Genomic DNA, 27890 nt, shown 5'->3' with positions numbered 1-27890 from the left:
AACTTCACAGAAATTCAGCTTGTTGGGACTTTATGTAACTTCACCCTCATTTTTTGGTCTAAATTGACCGGACTACGTATTCTTTGCGTTATTGCGTATGTGTTGCGTCATCGTCTTCCTAATGGTCGCTTCTGTCATGAAGTTAAACGTAGTCACCCTACAGCCGCCTTATCTAAAAAAGGCTTATATTTACAAAAAAATATTACTAAACCACCATAAAGTTTCAAGACCAATGCAACTCGAAAATACATATTCATCATAGCCTATTATCGTTGCATGGGGGAATACCTAAAAAGAAAAAATGTTGTAATCTGTGTTGCCAATTTGTCCAAAAAGGGAGATTTGCGGCAAAAAACAAGTGAGCATTTCGCATAATCATCCCTGATATAAGAAATTTAACGGACTGAAAAAATTCAAATGAACGATAAAAGTTTTTAAAGAAATGGTTAGAAGTTTAATCGTGGTAATGGAAAAATTAAATATGTTCAAAAAATTACTTTCTTTGTTGTATAATTACGTTGATAGGGAAATAAAAGTTTTGATAATGGCAACCCACGCAAGTAATAACATAACATGGTAATACTTTTATCCATATTCCATGCAATAAACTGTCAAATGGCGCAAAATTCTGAAAATGAGGCTGTAAGAGATTAAGTTTGTTTAATTAAATCAGAATTTAATTTAAAAAAAAAGCCCAGTCTCTTATTTGGTCATTGAAGTTAATTGAACAGTTTTTTACCTTCTGTTAAAGTTTACTGTAAAAAAGAAATTATTGCGTTCTTATTTTATTCAATAAGCTAATGAAATAAATTTAAGTAATAAAAATGACTAGTGATCAAAGTTCGTTTTCGCCCTCGGATGAAAACGACAATTTAACATCAGTTAAACTGTCACCTATACAAATACAACAAGAATATTTTGAAAATCTGCCGGATTGTGATTGGGTCCAGTGAGTCATTTTGAAATATTATTTGCGCAAATCATATGAACTAACTAATTATCTTTATATCTAGCCCTTGAACATAAAGCTTTTTGATATGTTATTTAAATAGATTGGTCATCAATCAGTCTTTGTTTACATTTTACATAATCATCATATTATTACTAGTGTGACTAATACATACTGGAAACCAACAAAAAACCCTGTTTGTTGACTCACTATAGCTTTTCAGTTTATTACAGTGAATTTACTTTGGAAATAGTTTTGAATAAAATTCACTAATAATCAAATTTATAAATTTAGTTAATATTGCGTGACTTTTTGAGATCTTCCTCACTTGTCTTAAGTAAGATAAGTACACCTCATTCAGGAGACAAAACAATTTTGTATAAAGATTGATTTGGCATAACTACTATTGAAATTGCTTGTATAAACATTTAAAATGCCTAAGCACTTATTTATTTTATTATGTTATACCATTAATGTCTTATGCTAAGAAGAATCCTTACATAATATGCTGAATATTAATTTCCAGCAAACCGAACCATTCAAAGTCTCATTGTTTATGAAATTTAAAATGTCTGTATCACCATACAATGAATATGTACCTATTGTACATTTAAGTTTATTATTATATATTTATATATTTATTTAGTAGTAATATGTGGGTTGAAATAATTAATTTATGTAACTATTTTTCAGGTATAAAATAAGTAACCGAAAACATCTGCAGCAGAATATTGCTTTTGCTCTGTTTGGCACGCCAAGTAGTGAAGGTGATTTATTGGGTGCGGACAGTGAGAATGCTAATTTGAATGGTTACACATCTAGACAGAAAGAAAATGTTATTAAAGTGTACAATAAAATATGTGAACAAAGTAAGAGTAGTTATATTGTATATTTAGTTCAATATCACTACATAGTATATAGCACTGTTACCTTGAGAGTCAGATTCTTAGATCTTTAAAACTACACTAACTGCTATTTTTTCAGATGATACAATGATTCTAGAGGAAGGTTTATATCCTACTTCCTACTATCCTACTAATCCTACTAATATTATAAATACAAAAGTTTGTAAGGATGTGTGTGTGTTTGTTGCTCTTTCATGCAAAAACTACTGAACCAATGAAATTTGGTACGTAGACAGCTGGACAACTGGAATAACATACGGGCAACTTTTATCCCCATATTTCCACGGGATACAGACTCACGCGGGTGAAACCGTGGGGCGCAGCTAGTTTATAATATGATCTAATAATCTACACCAAATTTAATGCAAGCAAAGCTGCAGGCAAAAGCTAGTTATGTAAATATTAAGTACTTAGTACTATTTATTGTCAATTTGAATATATTGAGTACAAATAAATAAGGTTTACATTTTATAAAATGAGCAATGTTATCCACATTGCTCAGTTTACAAAATAAAATATTTTATTTATAGACAAGAATAATATTTAGTGTAATAATAAATTTGAGTACTATATTTAAGATATATTACAACATAAAGTTAGGGTCAATTAGATTTTATAAAAATATTTAAAATCATTTGGATGCATGCAAAAAATATTGATGATTGGGAGACTCTAGACCCGCCGAGTGTACCCAAATGAAAAAGATACACACAGATTCTAAACTGATTCCAATCGACAATGATATTTTCACTTCTGCTGTGCGGTCTTATGTACACTCTTATTTTTTTATTTTCAGGCCAATATTCTCAAAATGACCAAGATATTTTCCTGTCTATATTACTTGTTGTTTGTGCTACACCAAAGCCCCTGAAATTTTATCAGTTAGAACCATCAGACTATTGGATAGATCTTCACAAAAAAACTGATATTAATATGCAGCTCACAGCTGTATTTAAAGTTCGGAAATGTATTCCCACAACTGTTGGTGGTAAGAGACTACATTCCATACATATTGGCACTATTTCATTATACAAAGTATTAATTTGTTTACACATGACCTATGGAACTAGTAATCAAATATTGAAACATGGTTTTGATGACCCATTATCCTGTAACATATACTTATTTTAATTTCACTGTTGAGTGGGCATATGAATTTAATAGTAAGAAAGTTTCAACATGAATATAAATGTGATTATTTTTTGCCTTTAGATAAAATATTCTTAAAAAATATTAAAATAATTTTTTATCCAACAGCCAAAGAAATTGTCTATAGCTTATTATTTCTATTGAAATGAATTAATTATACCTATAATATGAAAGGTTATCAAATTTATGCCTAGATTTTACCCACATTTGTACATTAATTAGGTGGTTTATTATGTGATTGTTTGAGAGAGCACTGTTTTTTGCACATGATGAGCACATGATTCTTGAATATTTCTTAACTTTCATTACTTTGTAGCGAAATCATGTAGAGTGTACATAGATGACCATGCAAGAGTATACCATGACTGGACATCATATTTAAACAATAACACTTTACCAAAATGTGTGATAATCGCACCGGAAAATGGAGAATATGAAGGATTGATCACTGAGGTACTTTGAATATTATATTTAGAATAGATTTATAAAGGCTTCATGTCTAATTCTCTTTAGTTTTCTTTGTTTCCCATAAGCTTTATAACTGCTTGACAGATTTTGAAGATATTCACTTACAGTAATTTATGGTACTGTGTTTTAATTCTAAACAGTATGAACAATAACTCAAAACTGCAAAAAGTTACACCCCCATTACTTTTTATAAGTCCATACAATATGGCTGGCCATACAATTCGGCTCCGCCTGGATATCAAGGTTCCTGTTTTATCTGAAAGGAGCATTTAATCGGGATTAAAAGTATCCTATAACCTGAGTCAGCTCATACCCTGTCTGTATACCAAATTTCATGAAAATCCATTCAGTAGCTTCAGCGTGATTGACGGACAAGCATCCAAACAAACAAACTTTCACATTTATAATATAATTGTGATTAGTGTGATAAAAATTATATAATTGATGATTATGTAATCCTTACAGGGTGAAGAGTTCGCGGTTAAATTGACGGTGGCGCCGTCGCCGTCGCTCGGCCTCAAATCGAGGGTCCTGAGTACGGTGGACACGGCAAGTACGGTAGCGTCGCTGGGCGCGGTCGGTGTGTTGGGCGTCGCTGCGTTCACGCCCGTGGGGCCGGTTGTACTCGTCGGGGCCACTGTGGCCACCGTGGCTACGGGGCTGTACGGCCTTGTGAGGTCTTCGCTGCATCTACACGACAGGAGGGTTCATGAACAGGTAACAACGGTTATTTTAGATCAAACTTGTGATATTGCTTTTTTTAAGTATTCCGGTTGGTGAAAGAAATTATGATATAGTCACTTTTAAACAAGTTAAATTACAACAATGTCAATCAGAGTGCAGTTTGATTTTTCTGTTTTGATATATTTCGTTACGTGCTCGCTTGTTGCCATCTACCAAAGGCTTAAAATCTATACTAATATTATAAAGCTGAAGAGTTTGTTTGTTTGTTTGAACGCGTTAATCTCAGGAACTACTGGTCGTTTTGAAAAATGCTTTCAGTTTTAGATAGCCCCTTTATTGAGGATGGCTTTATGCTATATATGTGCCACAGGCGAAGCCGGGGCGGAGCGCTAGTTATAAATAGTGCTTGCAGTTATTGTGTCTGCTATAATATTATAAATTGTTTGTTATCATTGTTTATAAAATTTTCATGTTAACTGCTCACTAGCTGCCCTACCGTATATAAACCTTACATTATGCACATAATTCTATTTCGGCTGTATTTTAAAGTAATTTTTTTATAATGAATCATCACATATCCACAGAGTATAAGCCCCACAGACGCGGAGGCGCGCGGCAGCTGGCTGAACATAGCCGCGTCCAGCGTGGGCCTGTCGGCCGGCGCCGCTAGCACTATGCTCGCACGCTCTGCGGCCGCAGGCACTAACTTGACCAAGGTAGTCACATATAACACAAACAATCGTAGTAAAAATCTTTATTGACATAATAACTTCATCTCACATATAATACAAATAATTAATTGTAGTAAAAACCTTTATTGACATAATAACTTTACAGGTATAATTCAATTAATCCTTCAGCCCCTGTGTCCCAGGATCCAGAGGCTTCTCCCAATGGTGTGCTTACATTACATATCATATCATCAACATTATTGAGAGTGTGTGTGAGAGTGTGTGAGTGTACGAACGAGTAAGAGTATTTGTTTTGGTGTGTCTTTCACTAAATCATACACATACTGTATTTATTGGAAGACTTCTGAGACACCTGTGGCGTTCATACTCGCACAGTATGTAGTCTCCACAGCCCACAGGCAGGGGCGCACAGCAGCCTCCGTGAAATCATAAAAGTAACAGTTTTAAAATATTGTAAGTGTCTTACAATATTTTAAAATATTGTAAGACACTTACAATATTTTAAAACTGTATAGTGGTGCAGAGAATCTTTCAGCTTTTATTATTCACCAAGGGCCTAGGTCCCTTGGCCCTAGGTTCTTGCGAGTAATGTGATTATGGATATGAAATGGATATTGTGATATTATTTAAAGGCTGGCCAAGCGCTAACGATATCGGTGGAAGTGCTGCGACATGCGAACCTTGTGACGGGCGCCGCGGGTTTACTCAACAATTTAGTGCATATCGTGCTTAAGGTTTGTACGAATTTTATTCATTAATCGACGCCCTAAAAAAGGGAAGTTCTCCATTCAAGTGTTTTTTTTTTGAAGCGAAACTTCTTTAGAATCGTTGTGATTTCAAACCTGATGCAACAGAAAAACGACAGGTAAGAGACACAAGTACAAAAATGTGTAGAATGAAGCCGGCAAAGAATGAGACAGAAATATACATACTATTTTATATATATTCATCTCATTCTTTTGTCGATTTACTGAAGTTTCACTTCTATCATGTGTGAATCGCACACACACCTTTTTTTTTTTTTTTTTTTGCTTTATTACTCGATAGTTTCGTGGTTTTTATTTATGTATTTATTTAGGAAAGCCAACAGTTTTAACACTAATATAATAAAAAATATACATTGCTTTAATGTTGAATCCCAATATTGCACTGCACTGCATTCGCTGCGACGATTTCTGATTTGAATCATATGCGTTGTTAACGTGCTGTATAAAACGTAATATAAAACTAATTAACTAATATATATTTGCGCAGTATCACAAGCACGGCGAGAAGCCGACGAGCCTAGAGCTGTTCCAGTTCTCGACGTCGCTGCTGTTCTTCTACCAAGCGGCCGTGTCCAACCGCACCGCGCAGAACATCATCGAGGACGCGCAAGCGAATACGATCAATGAATATCGCACTACGCTCAGGAGCAATAAGCACAGGTGCTCTCACCTTCAATAAATTAAATAAATCACACTGTCACGATTATATTATAAATGGGAATGTTTGTCGGTCAATCACGCCGAAACTAATGAACGGATTTTGATGAAATTTGATATACATTGGTATACATATAGGATGCAATTTATTACGATTAAATTCTCTCTTGGGATAAAACACGAATCCTGATGTTCAGGCGGGCCCAGGACGAGCGTCTAGTAATTTAGAAATGTAAATAATAGCGTATCGCACGGTGAGCGGGGGAAGGGAACAGGAGGCCTGTTTCCTTTTCCCTCACCCTTTAATTCTTTCGTTCTCTCTGATCTAACGGTGGTGATCACTTACCATCAGATATGTCATTAAAAATACAGATAATTTAGTTTTTTGTTTTAGTAGAGGGTTATCCTATGCAAGATTTTAATTAATGTTACTTATCGTAATTACAGAGATTTGAATAAATAATTTAATAATGAAATAAGTTTTTTGATATTCATGTTGACTGTAATGTATGAATGAAGAATACCATCCAATTGTTTAACCATAAACTTGTTATCACGAGCAATGCAAATTATTTTATATGAAAAATTCAATTTACGAAATAGCAGTTATGCAACAATAAAGCTACAAAATTTTTCAAATAAATCAACAGATTATTTTTTTTTTCAATTAAACTTTAAAATCATATCTAAATCGAAACCCTTTACAGGAAAATATTCGACAAGATCAGCGCAGAGTCGCGGCGGGTGGCCGGCGCGGTGCAAGGCAACGCCGAAGTCATCAACGGGATACAGAACATCGCGAACAAGGACCAATTCTTCGCCGACGTGCTCCGAATCAACAAGGACATAAACCAGCACAAATTGCGCATCTCTATGACGTCAGACGGCCGCGTCAACCTGAACGCGGCGCACAAGTTCGAGCCGTCGCAACTGTACGGGCTGGGCAGAGAAGGGCGGGCCCAGCTGTTCTCGTCTCTCGGGCCGGCGGATCTGAACACACCGAACGTGCCCACCAGAGTGACGACCACCACGGCCGTGCAAACGCGCACGATGGTAGAAGAAAATACCGATTCGATATTGGTGGGAATCAACCCGGGGGAGGTTCTGCGCATCGGTGCGTACTTAGTGCGCATCAGCACGTCCGGAACGGAGAACATTTCCGCCCTCCTCGAGAACCTCAGCCGGGACGTGTACGACGCTCTGATGACGGTCGCTCTGAATCTCGTGTCGCAATTGATCCCGGCGGATATCGCGAAGTTGAAACTACTCAGTCCGGACGAGGATTTGATACAGCAGGTCGTGAGATTCGTCTTCAACTACCTGAAGCACGAACGGCCGATGGGCGACCCGTGCCGGGAAACGGATAACGGTATTATGATTGTTCTGAAGGAGTTCTTTCAAAACGGCGTCGTGAGGCAGGACACTATATTGTATTTGAAGGACCGCCTCGTTCGATGGATCGATGAAGAGATGGACAAGCGACGCCGGGAGTTTCCTAATAAGAAACAAGTGGTGTGCGACGCTTGTCAGGGAATAAGGTTTGCGTAAAACGAAATATTATGTATGATGAAATAATAATAATTATTATTATATATTTACAATTATCTCGATACTGGGTTCATTGGGGAACAAGCACAAAGTGGCTACACTAATATTGTATTCCTAAAAAGACATATCAAAATTTTAGATCAGAAATTTTCACTATTTATTATATCGTATTTTATTGATGAAGTTATTTACAAAAAAGATGAATGTGGTAAATTTAAGAGCACTGTGATATTAAGAGGCGATTGTAATATAAGAAAAAAAAGAATAATCATTTGAAAATAGAAGCTTTGTACTAATTATTATTGTTAAGATTCATGTATTCAGAATTATACTGGAATGTATAACTCAGTGTATTTTATTTATGTTTACTAAAATAAATCATTGCATCAAAGAAGTGTGTTTATTTTGAGTATTAATAATTCAAAAATTATGATATCGTGAAAAATTAGTGTAGTATTATTGTGAAGTTGGTTCAATCACCACATCTTTCTTGGGTTCGTCCGCAGTTAAAGTTGGATTGTATTCAAAAAATTTTGCAATAAAAAACCTGAAAGCATAAAGATCCACTTTATCCATTATCTATTGTACAATACTATTCTTCTAACTAAACACTAAACAGAAGGTGATAACAGACAGCACTACGGTATATTTAAAGCAGTTAATGAAATGAAAATTTCTCCTGAAAGTAACACGTTATAAATAAATTTGAAAGCCAACCACAAAACGCTACCGTTAAAATTTATTATGATTTAACAGTTATGGGTCAAATTTATTATAACGAAATTGAGAGTATATTTATATTACTACGCGACGCTCTTGACGCGAGAGGCTAGCGCAATTAGAGAAAAGAAGTTCTAGGAATTTAATCCAAAAACCGCACAAACCAAACCAAAATCTCCACGGTGATCAGCAGGCAAGCGGCTACCGTCTGTAGCGCGATTCTCAATGGTTCAACCGAGCCTCGCAACAGGGCGGCGAGTATGGCGTCGCTCGCGTCTGAAGCGGCTTCCAACGCAGTCACGAGCAGCGCTGGTGCGGCCAGCCAACGCGCACCTCGGCGCCACCAAGATCGCTAACGTATATAAAAAAATAAATAAACTTCATTTTACGCTCCCGTTTATTGTTTGATTTGACAATTATTAAATAACAGCGGATAATTTTATGAACTTATCGCTAAAATGTTATAAATTTGTAGTTTTTTTCTTACAAAATACGAAGAGACAGAACTTGCAGAGACAGACAATAAAAATAATGAAAAATTATTAAATCACCTTTGACATTACGGCAATCAGTAGCAATAGAGATGTAGCTGCGGTGACGAAGGCACTCAACTTCCCGTACCCTATGACTAATCTTATGGTGGGTTTTGTTATGCTGTGAAATGATACATAAAATTTCATTAATTCTTACTAAAATTTGAAATACAAAAGTGTATTTGTTTGTTGTTATTTTTTCACGTCGCAATGGAGCCATTTTATGATATAATGTTTTGTCAAGAGATATTTAGGAGGCTAGCTAGACACTTTCCCGCGGCAAAATAGTCATTTCCCATGGGAATGTCGTTTGACTACGCAAGAGCAGCAACCTGGCGGAAAGTTAGTAGCAGATATTATGTCGCACCCCCACATTAGATCGGCGTGAAATAATACTATTATTTGTGTTGCATTCGGTGTGTGAGGGAACTGTTAGCCCGTATCCTATATCTTTCTCACACTTCCTAGACCCTTCCTTTACTCCCTCCATCAATCCATTTGCATATTTTTATAAAATAAAAATCTGCAAATGCAAAATATACTACTTAGTAATTACCTACTACTAACTACATACCGCCTAGCAAAGCTGACATTGTTGAGTTTTTGAGCGACGTCATCATCATCTAACTCCAATTCCACCGGTTGTGAGGCGAATGCGCAAGCGGACATAGACACGCCTAAAAGCGCTACTAGCAACGCCCTTAGTTTAACTCGGACACCGTCATTGCTTTCTGTGTTTGTTGAATTTAGCTGTGATTTAAAAATTAACATTCAAAATCGCATCTTCTAGTCGTGTAATTCATTAATATGTTTACATATATAAAGACAGTCAAACCTATGTACCATATATGGACGGCGCTGGCAGACGGTAAATTGTTGTAAAGAAATAATGAAATTTATAATGTTGATTTTGATGATGATACAGCCAATAAAGTTTGTAACCTATTTAGGTACCTACTTTCAATTGATATTACAATTTAAATACTTATTTATTTGTCTTATAATAACTATTAACCCTAATTGTTTATTATAAATATAGTACGTATAGATACTTACATTCGCTCGGTTTTCGTGTTTTATTATTAACTGCTCTATGAGTGCGTTGCTTTCTGTTTCCATCATGACGTCCAAAACCATGATGAGAGGATGTAGGAATTTATTTTATTTAGCATTTATTGAACTTCATTGGTATCAAGAAATTGGGAGAGGTCTGCGTTTATTAAGGGTTCTAAAAATATTACATAACGCCGTGTACGGGTATGGCATTGTCAGTCATTTTGACTGTATTAAAATATGCAATGTGCTGTTCTTTTGTTTTAACCATAAATTTTAATAATTTATATAATTTTAATTCTCCATAATTTCAAACACGTCTTTATGAGTAGGTATAACACCCATACGTCACTAGGTGAAGATAATGTTTATTTTTACTTACCTATGTATTTCTCTGGTTAAATAAAAAATGGAACATCTCTAGGTTATTTATTAGCGTTCAAAATATTATCACGCACATACGGACCTGTGTGTCAACTGATGGGGAATAGTGATCAAAGCAGCTTCCTCAAAAGTGAGTGATATGTCGAAAGAATGCTGGTTTTACACTCTTTTCTTGAAGCATCCCATATTATATTGGATTAATTTTATGTTTGTTAATACATATACATACATTTTACTTAAATTGTTATTTTTGGATTAAGTATTATAAATTTATCTTAATTAACCTTTGTTACTCTTAAATAACTGAATAATTTATTATTATTTATTATATTTGATAGAGACTACTTGGAAATAAAGCTGTTTAAGTGTTATATTATAGAATTTATTCTACAAACAACATGCAAACTTTAGATGAGCGTTTTAATTATTTATTAAAGTAGAAAAAATTACAGATCACACACACATAAATATTGTCTGAAAGCACAAAATTCTTGGAGCCAATTGAAAGTCATAACTACAATAGCTGCCACTTTGTCACGCAATTTTCCAAAAGACTTCGTATTCATGTTAGCTACGAGAAGACAAACATTCAGTATCTTTAAACCAACTACTACGATTTGACCTGCAAGGTGTGGTACGAATAGGCCTGGATTCTCCTGAAAAATTCACGACCTTATATATATTTAACATAATAACTAGGCGCCTACGTTCATATTTTGTTGTTGGATTCCGCAATCATTTTTACGCGAGTATTATACATTTAGAAATTAAAAACTTTTCAACGTATTTTAAACGCGATTTATTCATTATATTATTAACCAGACGTTTCGAACACTTTACAGCTAGCGTAGTCACGGGGAGACTGAGAGTCAGTCAGAGTCTGAGAGAGTTTTTAATTTCTAAACATCTACGTTTGTTTAACAATATATTTCAAACTTACAGTGAAACATCCTAGTATCAGACACGCATATTGTACTAATCCCATAGATGATCCAATAATTTGAAGATCATGCACTAACATCGCATCTCGAGAAAAATATTGAACTGAAATACTAGGACCTTTACAAGGCGTTTCTCCTAAATGAAGTTTTAAATGATGTATACTCAAGCACTGAAAAGATCAGTATAATAATAATAGGTATTCAGAACATAACAAGAATTTATTTATCAATCAAAACTTTACCAAACCGATAACACCGTAAAAATATGTGTAGAAAACACTAGCACAAAATGTAGGATGTTGACAAAATAATTTAGTGTGACCGAAATACGGTTTCATAATCGGCGATATAAGTATATGGAACGGTAACTTCATCATCAATCATCACCACTAACTTATTTCATTGAAATGACAATATATTATATGATTATATTCAACCCTTCATTGATAAATGTTGATAAATATGCAGCATAACTAATATGTGATAAATATAATTTCATAACATACTATTTCAATCAGTAATGACAGTATCCGTCAAAATTTACTAACAATGTAAGATGGACATCACCGAGGTATTATGGTATCGTCTATGCACGAGATGCACCAAAATCGATATTGAATATTTATGAATCATATTTTATCATGTTGGTGCGAAATAAGATTTGCCTGTACAAATAATTTACTTTCTATCAGGGATAACAGTTCAATTGACCTTTTTATTTAATTGAACTGTACCCAAAAAGAAGGGTAGTTATATAGGTAGTTTGATTTATTGAAATGATTATATTACATCTAGATGAAGACATAAAATCTTAGACCTCCTATGCCTTTCTCATTCAGCAATAACGTAGCTCAAGGTGACAAACCAAACAATCAAAGTACTTTCTATAAATATATATCCCTATTAATAATAATAAATATATATTAAATACTGTACCAAGAAGGCTGATTGATCACCATCTTGTCCAAACAAAAAATCGAGCAGTGAAACAGGTGCATATCATCTTCCCCATATCTCCCTATGGAATCCACTTTTTTTAGACGATAAAAATTAATTTAAATTTCATTGGCTGTGCAGTGTACACCAATGTGTAATAAAATTACAATATTCGTCACGACGTAACAAATCTTGGAATTTAGATGATGATGATGAGATTTCATACACAGAACTATCTCTCACACACTGAGAATTTAAAATTTGGTGGTCCACTAAATGAAAAATATCTTGTTACATACTATGTATATTATATATTTAATTCTAAACCAAACAAACAACAATAATTTCGAAATTAATTAACAAAATATTAAAGTAAACATTTTTCGGAAAATAGGAGGCATAGGCTATTTAGAAAATGCTATTCATAATATGAATATTATCACAGTACACGTCATCTCTTATAAAGACAGAACATTGATTCATAAGAGTATCATCAATGGCAATCTTAGGGTTTACTCTTTTACACCCAGTGGAAAGCAACTGAGCTAAGAATGGATGATATCGCAGTGGTGCTGCAACAAATAAGCCGTCAGAACTGATAGAAAGATGATTCGTCATTAGCTTACTCTGTTTCGTTAGCTTTTTGAACTCGGTAATTTTCATTGGGAGGTCATTTTGATTGACTTCGCCTTTTATGGGCGCGAAAGGCAACGGATAAGGAGGGTCAATGTCATCAAATACAGTAAAATAATAAAATATCGACATTTCCGGAAACTCAACGGACGCCTCAGATTTTGGGGCGGTTGGAAGTTCATCTGTTGATTTCGTCAATGTTTTTACTTTTGGCAATGAAGGATTTGTCAAACGATTTGTTTCCTCAGTATTGTTTGAACTGCTGATATTCATTTGATTTGTTATATTTTTCAACAATGTTATCGAAATTTCGGTAATATTGCTTCCGTTGATGTCACTTTTATTGATATTAGAGCTAACATTTTGTATTTTCTCCTGCTCTGCATTTCGTTTATTTCTATGAGTTCTTATAAATGGTGTATAGTCTACGAGCTTAACTTCCGGTGTAATATCTGTATCAAAAAATAAACTTGTTTGATTGAGTACACGGTTAATCAAATTTATGATCGAAGAAAACATTTTGCTTTCATCTTCCACGTCCATTGAGTTTAATATACTTATGTATTTGTCTGTTTCTATACCGTCATTGTGTTGTTTTAAAATCGCTTTAATCTTTGGATTAATGCTTTGGTGATTGTTATAAATATGATTAAAAGTAGGTAAATCAAAAGCGATACCTCCATTTTGCCATATAGAATAAATTCGCGCATAAAATGGTAAATATGTCAAAGGTATCGTTCTCCATATGTATCGAAGTGGGGTTTTTGTCATATATTTACTGAGATTCATTATAGTTATATTTACGTTTTGATATCTTCTTTGAAAATCCTGAATCTCTCGTTTGGTACTTTGTTCTAATATCATGTTAAGTGTTCTTGGAAATGCAGGCACAAGTTGCTTGAAGAATCTTGTACGATTACTACTTTGCAACGTTGCAGATAACGAATCGTCAATGAGAAAATAAACATTGAAACGCAGATTAGGATAATGCATGGCTATGGATGAAAGATATTGCGAGAACCTCGGTAGGATACTCTGAGATCTTGGTATAATGCAATGAAAATATACATCACTAGCTGGCTTCGAATTGTTGCACTTGAAAACGACAACTGGTTGGCGTCGATAGGCACTCATCCCTAAAGCATAAAATACGAGAAACGATATCGCAAATAATATAAGAGCCATCCAGCAGGCAGACATGAACTCTGAAATTATAAATAAGACTTGATTTCTTGTATCGTTCATATTGTGTAAAAGCAAAATTTACAATTGCTATACCTGGCCATCTGTCAAACCAAGACTGTTTTGGGGTACAAGTAACATTCCACCCCGTAGTCACAATAGTTGGAACTGCTTGTGTACGGGGCTTATTGTCCCCGCCGCCATCGACATTTTCTACTTTAAGCAACGGATATTGTTCATCTCGATTCGTTTGAGGATTATGCTCCATTAAAATTGCTTGTCTGTAAAATATAAATCAGGTTATGGTGGTTATATAAGAGGTATTTCGAACAATATCGCTAATCTCCCCCTTACCTTTCTTTAAATTTATTATTGCAAACTTATTGAAAATTTAAAGAGCGCTTTTATTTTGACATCAAATTTTGCTTCGTAATTCAAACGTTTTACTTTTTTTCCGATTGCGACGACTCCGTGTTCCAATGTTGCCTTTGGTTATCATATTTAAATAATTAGGTTTCATACAAGTATCGCAGGACGTATATACATATATAAGAAAATTTTAGGCCAATACAAATTCTCCAATTTAATTTGTCCTTCCAGGTTCTCCACATCTTTGCTTTATTTTCATTAAAAAAATTCCTGCGACGTAAAAAATGGAAAATTTAAATAATTAAGTGTTTAGACGTCATAATATATTTATAACGCCTTGAACTAATTCAATTTAGTATTGAATATAATATGTTTTTATATTATGTTTTAGGAACACGTCAATACGTGAGTCGAATGCATTGTTGAATCAACAAAATTACGGCGTAAAGTATAAACGTGCCGTATTAAAAATGACTAATGAAAAAGAAATTGATGGCCAATCCACGACTCCATTCGTACTGCTTTATTATTATTATAGTGAACACTTATTACGGAACATTGTTTAAAGTGATATATTTATATTCATTGGTACGTATTAGTATTATATTTCAATAAATTATTATTTGGGTTATTGGATAAAATAAACTTATTTATTACCTACTTAAATATGGTATTTTTGCGGAATTAATATATATAATAATTATTTGTAAATAAGAAATTATTTATCTGTTTATGATTTTTCTCATATTATAAGTGAAAAATTTTAATGAGCGTAGTAGATACTTCATGAGAATATATAGTAGCTTCTATAAAGCCATTATTTTATTTGATAGTTTTACTTTACAAAAAAGAAATGAGAATTGTTATTCCCTATATGAATCACTATTCTAATTGGAAAATTCTATCTTTTTAACACTTACAGTTTTACGTTATCTGTGATAACACTGAAGGAAAAAGTCATTGAATTACCCACTGCTCCATTTGCAAATATAACTTCATCTTCATTTAAAAAATCTCCAAAATCTTAATGTTTTTTTTATCACATGGATATTTTATTACATTCGTTATTCATTAATTTTAGGTATCGAACTGTATATCGAACATTGATCGAATATGACATACAATTAATTGTTTTAATAAAATTAGTAGTTTATTTATGTTGATATTAATGATTGTTTAAATAGTTATACGTAATTGTTTCGTTATAGAGCGATTACCATAATAAAATATGCATGTTATTTATTACCTAGAGGATTTTTGGGAACTAATATTCATTATAATGAAAATATTTGCTTTCGTAAAACCGCAATATTTTGACAAAAACCTCGCAATACACAAGCCACTCCCAACTCTAAAAATACTCACGCAGTAAGAAAATCTAAAAATGATTTCCAATATTAATGTATTCAACTATTAAATACTAGATTATCTAATATAATGTTTATTAAAACCTTTTTACGCAAAAACATTACTTTCTCTGTAGATCCTTTATGGGCTTTGAATCTGCTAAAAAACAAAATTTACTCAAAAAGTGAACATTGACGTAAAATTTTAGTGACAGAAATTTTATAACCTAATCTAAAGTCGATAACGTATTTATTAACCGATATATCAGGTACAAAATATTCTTGAATTTCTAAAACAGTTTGAGCCAAGCCATTAATTTCTATATACATATCATAGTGGTAACTATGATATGTATATTTTTTTATATTCACATAAGTTATAAATTTACATAAGTTTGCTTGATGGTAAGCGATCACTAAGACCAAGCCACCGCCCATGAACCTTTGCAAAGTTGCATGTAATATGGATATGTTTATAATTTTTAGTTTTATAGTATTGAATTTCTTTATATATGAGACGTTTATTAAGAATAAAAAAAAATTTATCATAAGTCGGCAAAAACACCCGGATTCGAATCCCGCCTCGTGATCAAACTTTCTCTATTCTGTAAATATTTCTCAGGAATATGTGTATTCAATTCCTAAATTATTTACTTTAAAACAAATTCATTCGTTGAGTGAAATTACGTATGTAATAACGTTAAATACATAATTTTTTCAAAATGATCGATGCAAGAGAATAATGTTTTATTTTTTAGAAAAAAAATCTCTCGCATTTTAACACTATACCATAAGATATTTATTACAATATAAACTATTATATATGAGGAAATATTAATTATGTTTAGTTATATTGATTCTATTAATTTTTATTTTCAGTATCCAAATGGCTAGTTATGAATGATCCGAAAAAAGAGCATCTTCCACTGCTTTGCGATGATCTATCTGACGACGAATATCAAATTGAAGCCAGCAACCAAATATATAAACGACGACAGAATATTTCCTCGAGCAACGGACGATCAAAATATCACGTTAAAGGCGCAGCTGAAATTATCAAGCGTTGGCCAGGTGATGCGGTTTTAAAATGACCTATTTAGCGTATTCATACACTTAATGATATGTATTCTCTAACTACTGTATTTGAAAGATTTCAAATTCTATTATTAACTTGCTGTGCCAGCGGTTTTACCCACGTAGTACCTGATGTTATATAGCCTTCCTTAATAAATGTATTTTTATTAGTATACATTCTCGAAATTTAATTAGCTACTTATTTAATTTTTAATTTTTACGCTAATAAAATGTGTAGGTACGTTTCGTCTATATCTATATTGAAGTTAACGTAGTCTATAATAAATAAAAGTAGTTGAATCATTACTATCTTGCCATAAAACAATTTTAATTTTAAATATTATATGCTAATATGTTGTTTTTTTATTTCTAATTCTAGATCACATATCTTCACTTCTTGCATATTGGTGGATGGGATTAGCAATGATTGGACTGACAGTTTTTATAATTTATAATAGCGTTGTGGCACTCGCTACAATGCCTCCTCAATCAAGACTGATAAAAATGCAACCACCATTAAAATTAGATAGTAAGCCTATTGAGTACTCCGCTTCTTATAAGACTATTTACATGCATGTTATAAATGATAATCTTACTATGGATCTAAATGACTATATGCCATATATTGAAATAGTAGCAAAAAACTATCCTACATTTAAATACAATTTCGTTATTCTCTTCAATGATACATTAGATAACGTAGACGACAATGTTAATGATTATCAAAAAAATGAAATTGCACTGAGATCACTGTTAAAGGAAAAAACTAAAGATTATAATATGGCAACTCGTGAAAATGTGTTTATACAACGAAAATCACTAACGTCATTTATGAACGGGTCACCTTTAAAAAAGTATTGGAGACATTTACCACGGAAGTTCATGGGTTTCCTGATAAGATGTATATCAATATGGAATAAAGGTGGAATATCTATCAACCCATTACTATTTACACCTAAATCACCACATCCCGACTACATGGATGAAATTAAAACCATACTTAAAAATGTTGAAAACTCTAAAACGAATAAAAAAGATTTTTATAAGGACCTGACGCCGGCGGTAAAAATAAAGAAAAGAGTTAATAATATTCGTGATATTATAAACGAGTTAGAAAATAATAATTCAGCATTTGACAAGTCTAACGAAAATCTCGTAACTTTAGCTGAAGAAGAAACTAAAAATATTATTATAAAAGTAAACAAAAATAATTCTCAGCTTGAATCTTTAACCAATGGGATAGAAGCAAATAGTGGAACATTAAAAAATGTTAGAAAAAAACATATATTTCATAAACAATCAATAGATAAAAAAGAAATCAGTGATTCTGAAAAACTAAACACTCAACATTTTGAGAATGTTACTTTAAATAACATTAATGAAAAATGGAATAATAATTATATTAGAAATGAGACAAAAGAACAAACGATTTTCCCTATGTTTTTAAAATATTTATTTTCACCCTCTGCAAATGCCTATAAATCTAAGAGTAACGAACCAGTTAGCGAGAATACCATAACGAAGGTAAACGATGAAGTTGTGCCACACAAACATAACAAATACCCTTTTAGTAATTATGCCCTTCCTATGAAACTTGCGTCTCGTGAAACAAATAGTTTAATTTCGACGGATACAGATCAATTTCTTTATTTGAACTTAGACTTAAAAGGAAATATAGTTGCTACAAAAACTCCTTGTCATGCATTTTTAGGAACAATATTTAATAATGCCATACATCACGTAAAAGATGAAACGGTTACCGATTTTATCATTGCTGAATTGTCGATTTTTTGTAAAGGTACCTGGACATCTTGTAAAGGCGTTAATGTTATATTCATATAGTTGTTATTTGTGCTAGAATGTAATTATTATAACATAATTGCTAATTATATTAATTTTTATTTTCTAATTGCAATTTTATTTTTCATGTATACATACCCTATAATCCGTTGCTTTCTTGTTCTTAGATTTCCACCACCTAACAAGAGGTTTTTATGTTGATAACATTTGTGTATAAGCGTATGAAATAAATAATAATAGTAGTATTTTCATAACATTTATTTGCGTTTATACTTGTACATGGTACATTATAAGTGCTAATCCAATCGTGATCAAAATAATGTATGTAATTAAATGTAACACAATCTTGATCACAAGTAATGTAATTAATTACTGTGACAGAGTCACATTATTATTTTTCTATTGTTAATGAAGACTAGATTCAAGTACTATTTACTGGCTTAATTAAGTGTACGTATGCTATTAATATAATCAGTGCTTATTTAAACGTTTCCATGCAACTCATTATCATATTATGAATTTGTTCTTTGTATATTTTCATATTTATGGTGCAACATTCCGAATTTCCGTGGGTATGTCATGTCTGTTATTCCATGCATATACACTTTTGTTACAATCCCTCACTCTTGTCGTTCTTTCACATCGTTTACTGACTGTCCAGAAAACGTAATCTTTTGGACATTTGTAAACTAGACCCTTAAATTTATTGGTTCTGGAACGCTGACATTTCAGAAATGCTGGAGAACACTCCTGATTGGCTTCAAATGGGAAATATCCTGTTCCTGGACATGCGTAACTTTTTGTACTAACCGTCATCTGTAAAATTTAATTGATTTTTTTCTACATTAAATAGTACAAATAATAGATACAATAATCAGATGTAAAAACATGAGCATATTTCAGTTAATTAACATTTTATTGTAGATAGTATTATGGGTAGTAACATTATCAAAATCTACACAAATTTAAAATAATATAAATTTGAAAAATTTAATATTTGAATAAATATTTGTTACTCAACCATGCCAATCTTAATGAACAGATTTTGATGAAACTTGGCGGTATTGTACCCCAATAACGAATGGAATGTATAAGTAATTTTTTCTAAGTACTTAGTACATTTTAACCATGGATTTGTTCGTGGCAGAAGATAAACCCAGGTCAGGCCTGGATGAACGTTAAGTGATAATAGAGATAATGAAGACCACTTACCGGTTCAATATGGTCGCCACTCAATCTTTTTATTCGATGAGTTCGGGACATTGTACCTTCACATTTCTTTGCGGATTTGCTTTCATTAAGACATTGTGTTTTACTTTCATCATAAATTGTACCATTAGGGCAATGGAATAATGCTATTTTCAAGTCATGACTGTCTTCTTCTTCGGTACATTGATAGAATATATTGCAATATTTTGGGTGCCTCCTAAATGATGTAGGACATACATAAGCATGCTGATCGTCATCCATATCAGGACATTTACTGTTAGATGAGTTGCTCTCAGTAGTTGGTTTCGATGATTCCGTAGTTGTTTTATCGTTTTCTGTCGTCGAAGTATCCGTTGTAGATGTAGATTGTTGCTCTGTAGTTGAAGTCTGAGTTGTTGAATCACTAGTTGTTGATTCTTCAGTGACTTTTTCTGTTTGTGTAGTTTGTTCGGTAGATGTTATAGAACGTTCCGTCGTCGTCGTATCTTGTGACGAAGATGTTGAAGAAGTTGATTGATCAGTTGTCGAAATGGTAGATTGTGTTGTTGTTGTATCTTGTAACGAAGCAGTTGAAAACGTCGACTGATCAGTTGTCGAACTAGTAGATTGTGTTGTCGTTGTTTCTTGTGAAGAAGAGGTTGAAGAAGTTGTTTGATCAGTTGTTGAAATTGTAGATTGGGTTGTTGATTTTTCTGCTGAAGTTGTTTGTTGGCTGGTTGTTGTAGAATCGTCCGTAATAGATTGTTGTGTGGTAGTACTTTCTGTACTTGTGATTGATGGTGTTGTACTTTGTTTACTGGTAGTCGTTTGCTGTGTCGAGGTATTACTTTCTTCTGTACTTGTTAATGTACTATCGGATGTTGTTGATTCCGTTGATGTACTTTCTGAGTTGTTTGTCGTTTGATAACCACTGCAGTTCCTAGTTGGATATACAGAATCCTGGTAGTTGCAAGTGTTTAAAGTAGGGTCCCATAATGTACCTTCACCACATTCAAAGTGAAATATAGAAAAACTAGAACCATCATTATTCCAATCGACGCACCTGTAAAACTTTTTGCAGTCGTTGGGATTTGGATAAAAACCAGCCTCACTGCAAGTAAAATTACCTTTTTCTTGCTGTTCAGTTGTAGTATGATTCACATTGTCATCTTTGTTTATGTTTTCACCTCCAGGACTATGTGTGGTACTAGAAATAACAGATGAAGGCCTACTACTCGTTATTGTTGTTGACGAATAACTATTTGTTGATGAAGTAAAATCTTTACTTGTAGTCGATGAACTGTCTGTACTTTCTAGGGAGCAAGATGGATTTTTGACATCTTCTGGATGATTGCAAGCTGTTATTTCTTGGTCCCATATTGTTCCTTCACCGCAGGTAAAATCATATTTAATAAAACCATCTTTGTCATTGTAAACACATCGATAAAACTTCTTGCAATCACCAGAACTTCCGAAAAATCCTTCATTATAACAAGAGTCTTTGTTATTCACATTCAGATACTCTGTTGAAGTTTTAATAGATTCTGAATTCATTGTTGTGTGTTCAATAATTTGTTGAGTGGATGTAATTGGATTATTACCATTTACTGTACTCAGAGTGCTACCTTCTTCATTTGATAACTGTGTTGATGAACTGTGTGATATAGCCATCGTTGTAGTACTTAATTTTTCAGTAGTAGAATATGATGGTGATGAAACGTCTAGAGATGTCATCATTGTGGTCGAGGTGCTTTCCATTTTACAGGAGGGATGTTCGACATCTGTCGGATAATTACATGCTACTACATCTTGATCCCATATTGTACCTTCACCGCAGGTGAAATCATACTTTGTAAATCCATCTTTTCCATTATAAACACACCGGTAGAACTGCTTACAATCATTAGTGTCTCCATAAAATCCCTCTTCAACACATGTTTGTTCTGTACCATCGCCGGTAGGTTTTAAACTAGTTGTGATGATCTTTGTGGTTTGTTCAATTGCTTCTGCTTCTTTTTCTACGTTAGTTGACGTACTTATAGAGCTAGGCTCTGTTATTATTTGTGTTTGAATTGTAGACGTAGATGACCATGAATCTGACGTAGACATGGTAGAGCTGTTTAGATTATCCGATAGGCAAGATGGTCTTTTAACGTCTTGCGGATGATTACAAGCTGTTATATCTTGGTCCCAAATGGTTCCCTCTCCACAAGTGTATTCGTACTTGATAAATTTGTCTTTGCCCTCATTTACACATCGATAGAATTTGTTACAGTCGTTAGTATCACCAAAGTAGCCTGCCTCAGTACATGTATTTTCAGGTTTCGGTTGAATTGTATTTATTGACTGTGTACTAGTTGTTTGAATAGTATTTGTTGACTGTGTACTAGTTAGTTTTATGTCCGATGCAGTTGTAGTCGCTGCACTGGTTGGCGGTTTTGGACTGGATTCATCGTATATTTCATTTTCTTGCTTAATATTGCACGTTTTAACAACTTCCATGTGATTGCAGGAATTAATCGTAACATCCCAAGCTGTTCCTTCTCCACACGAAAATTCATATTTAACATAGCCACCGTTGCCATCGCTAACACAACGATAAAACTTTTTACAATCTACTGTATTCGGATAAAATCCTTCCATTAAACATTTATCTTGCACAGTTGACATTGCATCAACATTATGGGATGATTCAGTATTCACATTAGGCTGTAATGTAGTAGAAATAGAGATATTATTGTTCTCATCGGGCTCAAATAATTTTGTAGGACTACTTGTAGTTGGTTTACTTAAGCTAGTAGTTTCATAGTAGCCTTGGGTACTAAATCCATTAATAGTAGAAGTTCTCAAAGTAGTAGTCGTTTCACGAATATTATTATCTGTTTCACTTTTATCACCACATTTTTCAACAGCCCATTCATGATTGCATGATTCTATTCGTGCGTCCCAGACTGTACCTTCGCCACAAGTGAACTCATATTGAATAAATGTGCCTTTACCACTTTCAACGCATCGATAAAATTTATTACAATCTATATTATCACCCATGAAACCAGACTTCGTACATTTTTTTTGGTCAATTTGTAATGGTTTATTTACTATTTTATTTGTGTTCTCTGTTGAGATTGTGTTTTTATTTTGTTGATATCCTCCATAGTCATAAAATTCTTCATCAGGAATGACGTTCGAAGTTGTGCTTTGAACTAAAGACTCTGGCGTTATTTTTGATTTATCAACAAATACAGTCGAAGATTGTTCATTACCTAATCCATATCCATTATTCATATCACTTAGATGTCCTGGAGTAGTTAACGTGTTATAATCATGGAATTGAATTGATGTCGTAAATTTATTGTCAGTTAACTTTTTAGCTCCACATTCTTTAACAGCCCAAGCAAAATTACAAGCTTTTATGGTATCATCCCAAACAGTACCTTCACTACAAGTAAACTCGTATTTAGTAAAGGATCTTTGTGAACTTTCAACACACCTATAAAATTTACTGCAATCATCACTATATCCAAAGAAACCATTTTTGTAACATTGATCATTCTTTTTTTGATCAATAATAAAGTTGCTACCAACATCTTCCTCGTTATTATTATATTCATTTTCACTAAATGGAGTGTGAGAAGGAGAATATTCATTTTGTAATATTTTATCCCCATAATTAATTTGTACTGGTATATAACCTGATGTTGTTATTTGGGTTGAGGTTGTTTGCGGTATTTCACTGGTTGTTGTTGTTGGTACTTCTCCATACGCTTGTGATTGATTTTGTAAGACATCATTTCCTTTTTCGGACTCCATTAGATTTACAACATATCCTTGATTATTTTGAGGTTTGTATTCAAAATCTGCATTACTGGGTAATTTCTCTGTTTGTTTTTTATCGCCAAATGTGTCTGTATATTCTTCATATTTATTGACACGTCCACAACGCGTGTTGCGAGCTAACCAAGCATGATTACAACCCTGTATACTATCATCCCATATAGTGGCATCGCTACATAGAAATTCGTATCTGATAAATCCTCCCCGTAAATTACTTACACATCTATAAAACTTTTTGCAATTTTTGGTATCTCCCATAAAACCATGTGAAATACAAGGCTCTCCTTCTTGTTTTATCTGATTTGGAATATTTGATGAATGTGTTACTTTGTTATTTTGTGATACAATAGTATGTGGCGGGATTGTATTATCATTCGTATTGGAAATTATCGGTGGATACTGTGATATATTGTGTTGATTTTCGGATAGTTCATTATAATATTCAAATGATGATGGATTTTTGGAATCTATGAAGTTTAGTGGGACGTTAGTAGTTTTTATGGGTTGAGGTAATTCTTGCAAAACATTTTCTATTTCGTTCTCATGCTTTCCTTCATTGCTGAATAATTCAGTACTACAATCAGCACGTCTCGTACTATGAGGGTAATTACACAATTCCTTTTCAGGGTCGTAAATTGTGCCCGGAGCGCATTGAAACTGAAAATATATTTGAAATTATGTAAAATTTTATCGAAATTGACTATAATTTTTTTTATAATTTCTTATATTGAATTTATTGTCTTACCCTAAACACTGTATACTTTTCATTATTTCCTTTTAGACAACGATAAAAGACCGAACAGTCTTTAAAATCCGCTTGAAATCCTTCCTTGTGACATGTAACAGATTCCGGACTGGTATCTGAATATAATTTAACTATCCGACCATTAACACGTTCCTTTCTATGTTTCTCCGTAGTTGTATCTGAAATAGTTAATGCAATATTGCTCTATTATAATATTTTTTATTTTCCATCAAGAAAAAAAATATGAGAGTTACTTACCGTATTCATCTGTTATGACATAACTAAAGTATAATAGGAGTAAAATTAATGGCAGTTTTACAAAACACATATTAGTACTCAATAATACAGTAATAGGATATTAGATGTATTTTATGCAATGTGTTGATTTTTTTATTATCTCTTCATTATAGCAGCAACTGCAAAGAAAATATTATTATTTTAATTTAATAATTTGCTATGAAGCGCACCAAAAACTTCAATTTCAATTCACAACAAGAAAGCTAAACTTATATTAAAATAAACGACCACATAAATAAAATGTAAAACAATTAAGTACGGCAAATTAAATAAATCTACAAAGGCTCAATATATAGGTATATGAATTGCAATAAACATAAAATATTTACGTGTGAGTTTAAATTAATTCAAAGGCACATTCTAAAATACGAGCGCGGCTCGCCTCTTGGAGTAGGCAGAAAAATTCCAATTATTTATGTATTATAATTACGCAAGACATATGAAGGAATATTGAACTCTTGTTTAATAAATTTTTCAACATAAATTTCAAATAACATCTTTCGTTAAACTCTCGTGGATGGTACGATATTTTTTTCTTCCTTTTAGAATGCGTTTAAATTATAGGCAAGTTAAAATCCTCGTGTAGATTTAACGATTTCAGTAGATCATGCACAGCATCTTCTCGTGCGAGTACTATGTTTAAAGGTCACATGTAAACAACCAAGCAGCCTTCGAACAGAACATATCGACGCATACCCCGCTAGTTCATTGCCACGAATAATTACGGGTTGATCCCGCAAAAAGCAAGAAGAGCAAGATGTGAAGAGATGTTTGTTTTTTTGCGTCTAGATGACACACTGCCTTTTTATAGAGCGGCGGACCAGTGTGTGAAACTAATTGCGTAGGGTTATAAAATTGAAATGAACAAAAACATTGGTTAAAGTAGGTATGTGCTTGTACTTCGGATGTTGCGAATTTCAAGAGTAAGTTGTAACGTATTAACTGATATAAGAGATATGGTCCAATTTTCAATTATTGAGAGCTAATAAAAATGGTAAATATAAAATGACAGCTTTACGCTTTATGTTCTGAAGTCATTATTAGCCGGTTTTGTTAGCAGGGTTATGTTCTTAGCAGGAGCTTTAATTGCGGATTACCCGTAATACTAATGAGTGCTAAATTTAATAAAGTATGGACTATTATTGTTTAGAATTTATAAAACAGTTATTAAATATTGAAATTTCTTTTATATATAATATGTAGCTTTCAAACAAATACTCAATGTTCATTAAAGCGTTTGAACCCTGCTGTTTATTCATATTAAAATATGTGCAAGATAAGAACAACTTTTTATAAAATTATCTTTCGTTTGCTTTATTTTTAACCCTTACCATAAACGTAGGTTTTATATAATGACTGTATAATAGTTCTCGCCACAGATAATGTAACATGCTTTTGAACCACATCAAAGGAACTACCATTAGTAGCCGCGCGATGTTTTTGCAGTCGTAACTTATCTTGTAATGGCATCATTATTAAAAATACCGATCGTCCAAACATACACAACCAGACAATGAAACAAAATTTTCAATTAGTGTATTAAACTGTATCGATTGGGCTTCGATTGTGCTAAGTAATGGGATGATAATTTAACCATCAGATAAAAAAATAATTCAACGTTATATATTATATAGTTTAATATACTCATATGGATAAATTAATTCAAGTATGATCTACATAAATTATTTTCAATAAATTTTTCTTATTACTATATAATAATGACGCGAAAATATTCACATAGAAAACAAATCGTATTTTTAAAGAAAATACTATCCACTTTTATATTACTACTCTCGTTCTAAAATTCAATGCAATTGTAAGAGTTGTATCTTATTCTGATATACCTATTAGTTATTACGTATCGTACAGTGTACTTGTCATAAATATAGAAAACGTTTAACGTAGCACAAAGTATAAAATCTGCCATAATTTAATTTTTCACTTCTGCTCTGTAAATAGAGTATTTTATACACAGTGCATACCATAAATCGTACGTTATAATAATAACTTCATACAATTTAGGTATGAAGATATTTTAATAATAATTATACTACCGTCCATCATATACTGTATGTTAGAACTACGTAATCAGTTCAATCTTTATTATTAAAAATGCACACAACAAAATCGGGATATCATCGCTTATATTCTTAACAATATGTTCACAAGAAAATATAATTATAATACCTCATTTATACTTCACAGTCCATTATAAATTACTTTTTTTATTATTTACATACATTATGCCTATAGAACCCGAGAAAATTTATCGTGGCCATAAATCATGCACCCAATTATGCACGTAGGTACCTGAGAGCGTAAATAAACTTTGATCCTTTTACTTTTCTTGTAACGAGAGTAAAATTGCATAAGCCGATGCGCCACCGACATATTTATTACGATCCGTTGAAGGGTTGCACCGGCTGAACTGGCTTTGAAGATTCCCTTAATAGCTGTTGTGGTCAGGGCTGCATTCCTCATGAGACCGGATGAAGATATCTAGCAGTCAATTACCGAGAGCTACTTATTGTGAATCTAGATATTGAGTTTATTAAACCTTTACTTCAATGTTATGCTCGTAAAAACCAATATAGGTACTCGGTATAAGAAGTCGTATTGCATACGTTAACATAATATTGATATAACGAAATAATGATACGTAGTCACTAACATAGGATGAAGGAAGAACGATCTAAGAAAAACAGTGCATAAATCATACGATAAAGGGAACCTTCTCTGTAAAGAATTAGGCATGTATTGCAGTGCTGTGCAGATCTGTTTCACCAATATTTTTTTCCAGAAGAGAATCAGAGAATCGTACCTAAGACCCTTCTGGTTCTACGCTCACAAATTACAAATTTATCAAATTCATTTATGATAAGTATAATGGAAATAACATCACACGAACAGGAAGAAAGCATATTTTGATATTTTAATACGTGTCACTTATACTAACGATACTATTATACCTAGTCTTGCCATAAATATTGTAATAAAGAAAAAAGAAAATTGTTAACTGCAAATAACATTTATTAC

The 27890-nt window shown here is 32.9% G+C and overlaps 5 protein-coding genes across 5 annotated transcripts in view; 2 read left to right on the top strand and 3 right to left on the bottom strand.

Moving 5' to 3' along the window:
- The first annotated feature begins 593 nt into the window (after nt 1-593).
- Nucleotides 594-8205, top strand: LOC119832291. Its single transcript, XM_038355954.1, has 9 exons — nt 594-949; nt 1643-1818; nt 2651-2842; nt 3320-3456; nt 3937-4188; nt 4740-4871; nt 5480-5581; nt 6102-6274; nt 6979-8205. The coding sequence occupies exons 1-9, from the start codon at nt 825-827 to the stop codon at nt 7817-7819; spliced, it is 2130 nt and encodes a 709-aa protein (XP_038211882.1). The 5' UTR covers nt 594-824; the 3' UTR covers nt 7820-8205.
- Nucleotides 8206-8211: 6 nt separating this feature from the next.
- On the bottom strand, nt 8212-11942 carry LOC119832293. Its single transcript, XM_038355955.1, has 6 exons — nt 11693-11942; nt 11450-11620; nt 9647-9822; nt 9091-9193; nt 8704-8891; nt 8212-8366 (listed from the first exon to the last, which is right to left on the bottom strand). The coding sequence occupies exons 1-6, from the start codon at nt 11825-11827 to the stop codon at nt 8276-8278; spliced, it is 864 nt and encodes a 287-aa protein (XP_038211883.1). The 5' UTR covers nt 11828-11942; the 3' UTR covers nt 8212-8275.
- Nucleotides 11943-12754: 812 nt separating this feature from the next.
- LOC119832485 lies at nt 12755-14612 on the bottom strand. The gene is made up of 2 exons (XM_038356151.1): nt 14298-14612; nt 12755-14224 (listed from the first exon to the last, which is right to left on the bottom strand). Exons 1-2 carry the CDS (start codon nt 14467-14469, stop codon nt 12795-12797), a joined length of 1602 nt encoding a protein of 533 aa, XP_038212079.1. The 5' UTR covers nt 14470-14612; the 3' UTR covers nt 12755-12794.
- Nucleotides 14613-16797: 2185 nt separating this feature from the next.
- Nucleotides 16798-18734, top strand: LOC119832484. Its single transcript, XM_038356150.1, has 3 exons — nt 16798-16987; nt 17370-17998; nt 18702-18734. The coding sequence occupies exons 1-3, from the start codon at nt 16813-16815 to the stop codon at nt 18732-18734; spliced, it is 837 nt and encodes a 278-aa protein (XP_038212078.1). The 5' UTR covers nt 16798-16812.
- A 297-nt stretch (nt 18735-19031) lies between these two features.
- LOC119832672 (serine-rich adhesin for platelets-like) overlaps nt 19032-27890 on the bottom strand; it is a 19935-nt gene continuing 11076 nt past the window's right edge. The window contains exons 2-5 of the mRNA XM_038356381.1: nt 24816-24973; nt 24558-24736; nt 20003-24469; nt 19032-19606 (exon numbers count right to left, since the gene is read on the bottom strand). Of these exons, the coding sequence (XP_038212309.1) occupies nt 19334-19606; nt 20003-24469; nt 24558-24736; nt 24816-24885 (4989 nt within the window). The 5' untranslated portion in view covers nt 24886-24973 and the 3' untranslated portion in view covers nt 19032-19333. The remainder of the gene's footprint in view (nt 19607-20002; nt 24470-24557; nt 24737-24815; nt 24974-27890) is intronic.

The sequence above is a fragment of the Zerene cesonia genome, chromosome 15 (genome assembly GCF_012273895.1).
Source record: "Zerene cesonia ecotype Mississippi chromosome 15, Zerene_cesonia_1.1, whole genome shotgun sequence".
NCBI classification, from domain to species: Eukaryota; Metazoa; Arthropoda; class Insecta; order Lepidoptera; family Pieridae; genus Zerene; species Zerene cesonia.
The sequence above is the reverse complement of the archived record's forward strand: the minus strand, read 5'-3'. Positions and strand labels throughout refer to the sequence as shown.

Bases quoted from the DNA above. Each gene is read 5' to 3' on its own strand.
- LOC119832291 (XM_038355954.1), top strand. From the start codon at position 825: ATGACTAGTGATCAAAGTTCGTTTTCGCCCTCGGATGAAAACGACAAT. The intron at 3,457-3,936 runs GTACTTTGAATA...TAATCCTTACAG, and splicing joins ATGAAGGATTGATCACTGAG to GGTGAAGAGTTCGCGGTTAA. The intron at 4,872-5,479 runs GTAGTCACATAT...TATTATTTAAAG, and splicing joins CAGGCACTAACTTGACCAAG to GCTGGCCAAGCGCTAACGAT.
- LOC119832484 (XM_038356150.1), top strand. From the start codon at position 16,813: ATGAATGATCCGAAAAAAGAGCATCTTCCACTGCTTTGCGATGATCTA. The intron at 16,988-17,369 runs GTGATGCGGTTT...TTCTAATTCTAG, and splicing joins AATTATCAAGCGTTGGCCAG to ATCACATATCTTCACTTCTT. The intron at 17,999-18,701 runs GTTGAAAACTCT...ATGCATTTTTAG, and splicing joins TTAAAACCATACTTAAAAAT to GAACAATATTTAATAATGCC.
- LOC119832293 (XM_038355955.1), bottom strand. From the start codon at position 11,827: ATGATGAAGTTACCGTTCCATATACTTATATCGCCGATTATGAAACCG. The intron at 11,621-11,692 runs GTAAAGTTTTGA...TGATCTTTTCAG, and splicing joins TTTACGGTGTTATCGGTTTG to TGCTTGAGTATACATCATTT. The intron at 8,367-8,703 runs GTTTGTGCGGTT...TTATGCTTTCAG, and splicing joins ACCGTGGAGATTTTGGTTTG to GTTTTTTATTGCAAAATTTT.
- LOC119832485 (XM_038356151.1), bottom strand. From the start codon at position 14,469: ATGGAGCATAATCCTCAAACGAATCGAGATGAACAATATCCGTTGCTT. The intron at 14,225-14,297 runs GTATAGCAATTG...TTATAATTTCAG, and splicing joins TTGGTTTGACAGATGGCCAG to AGTTCATGTCTGCCTGCTGG.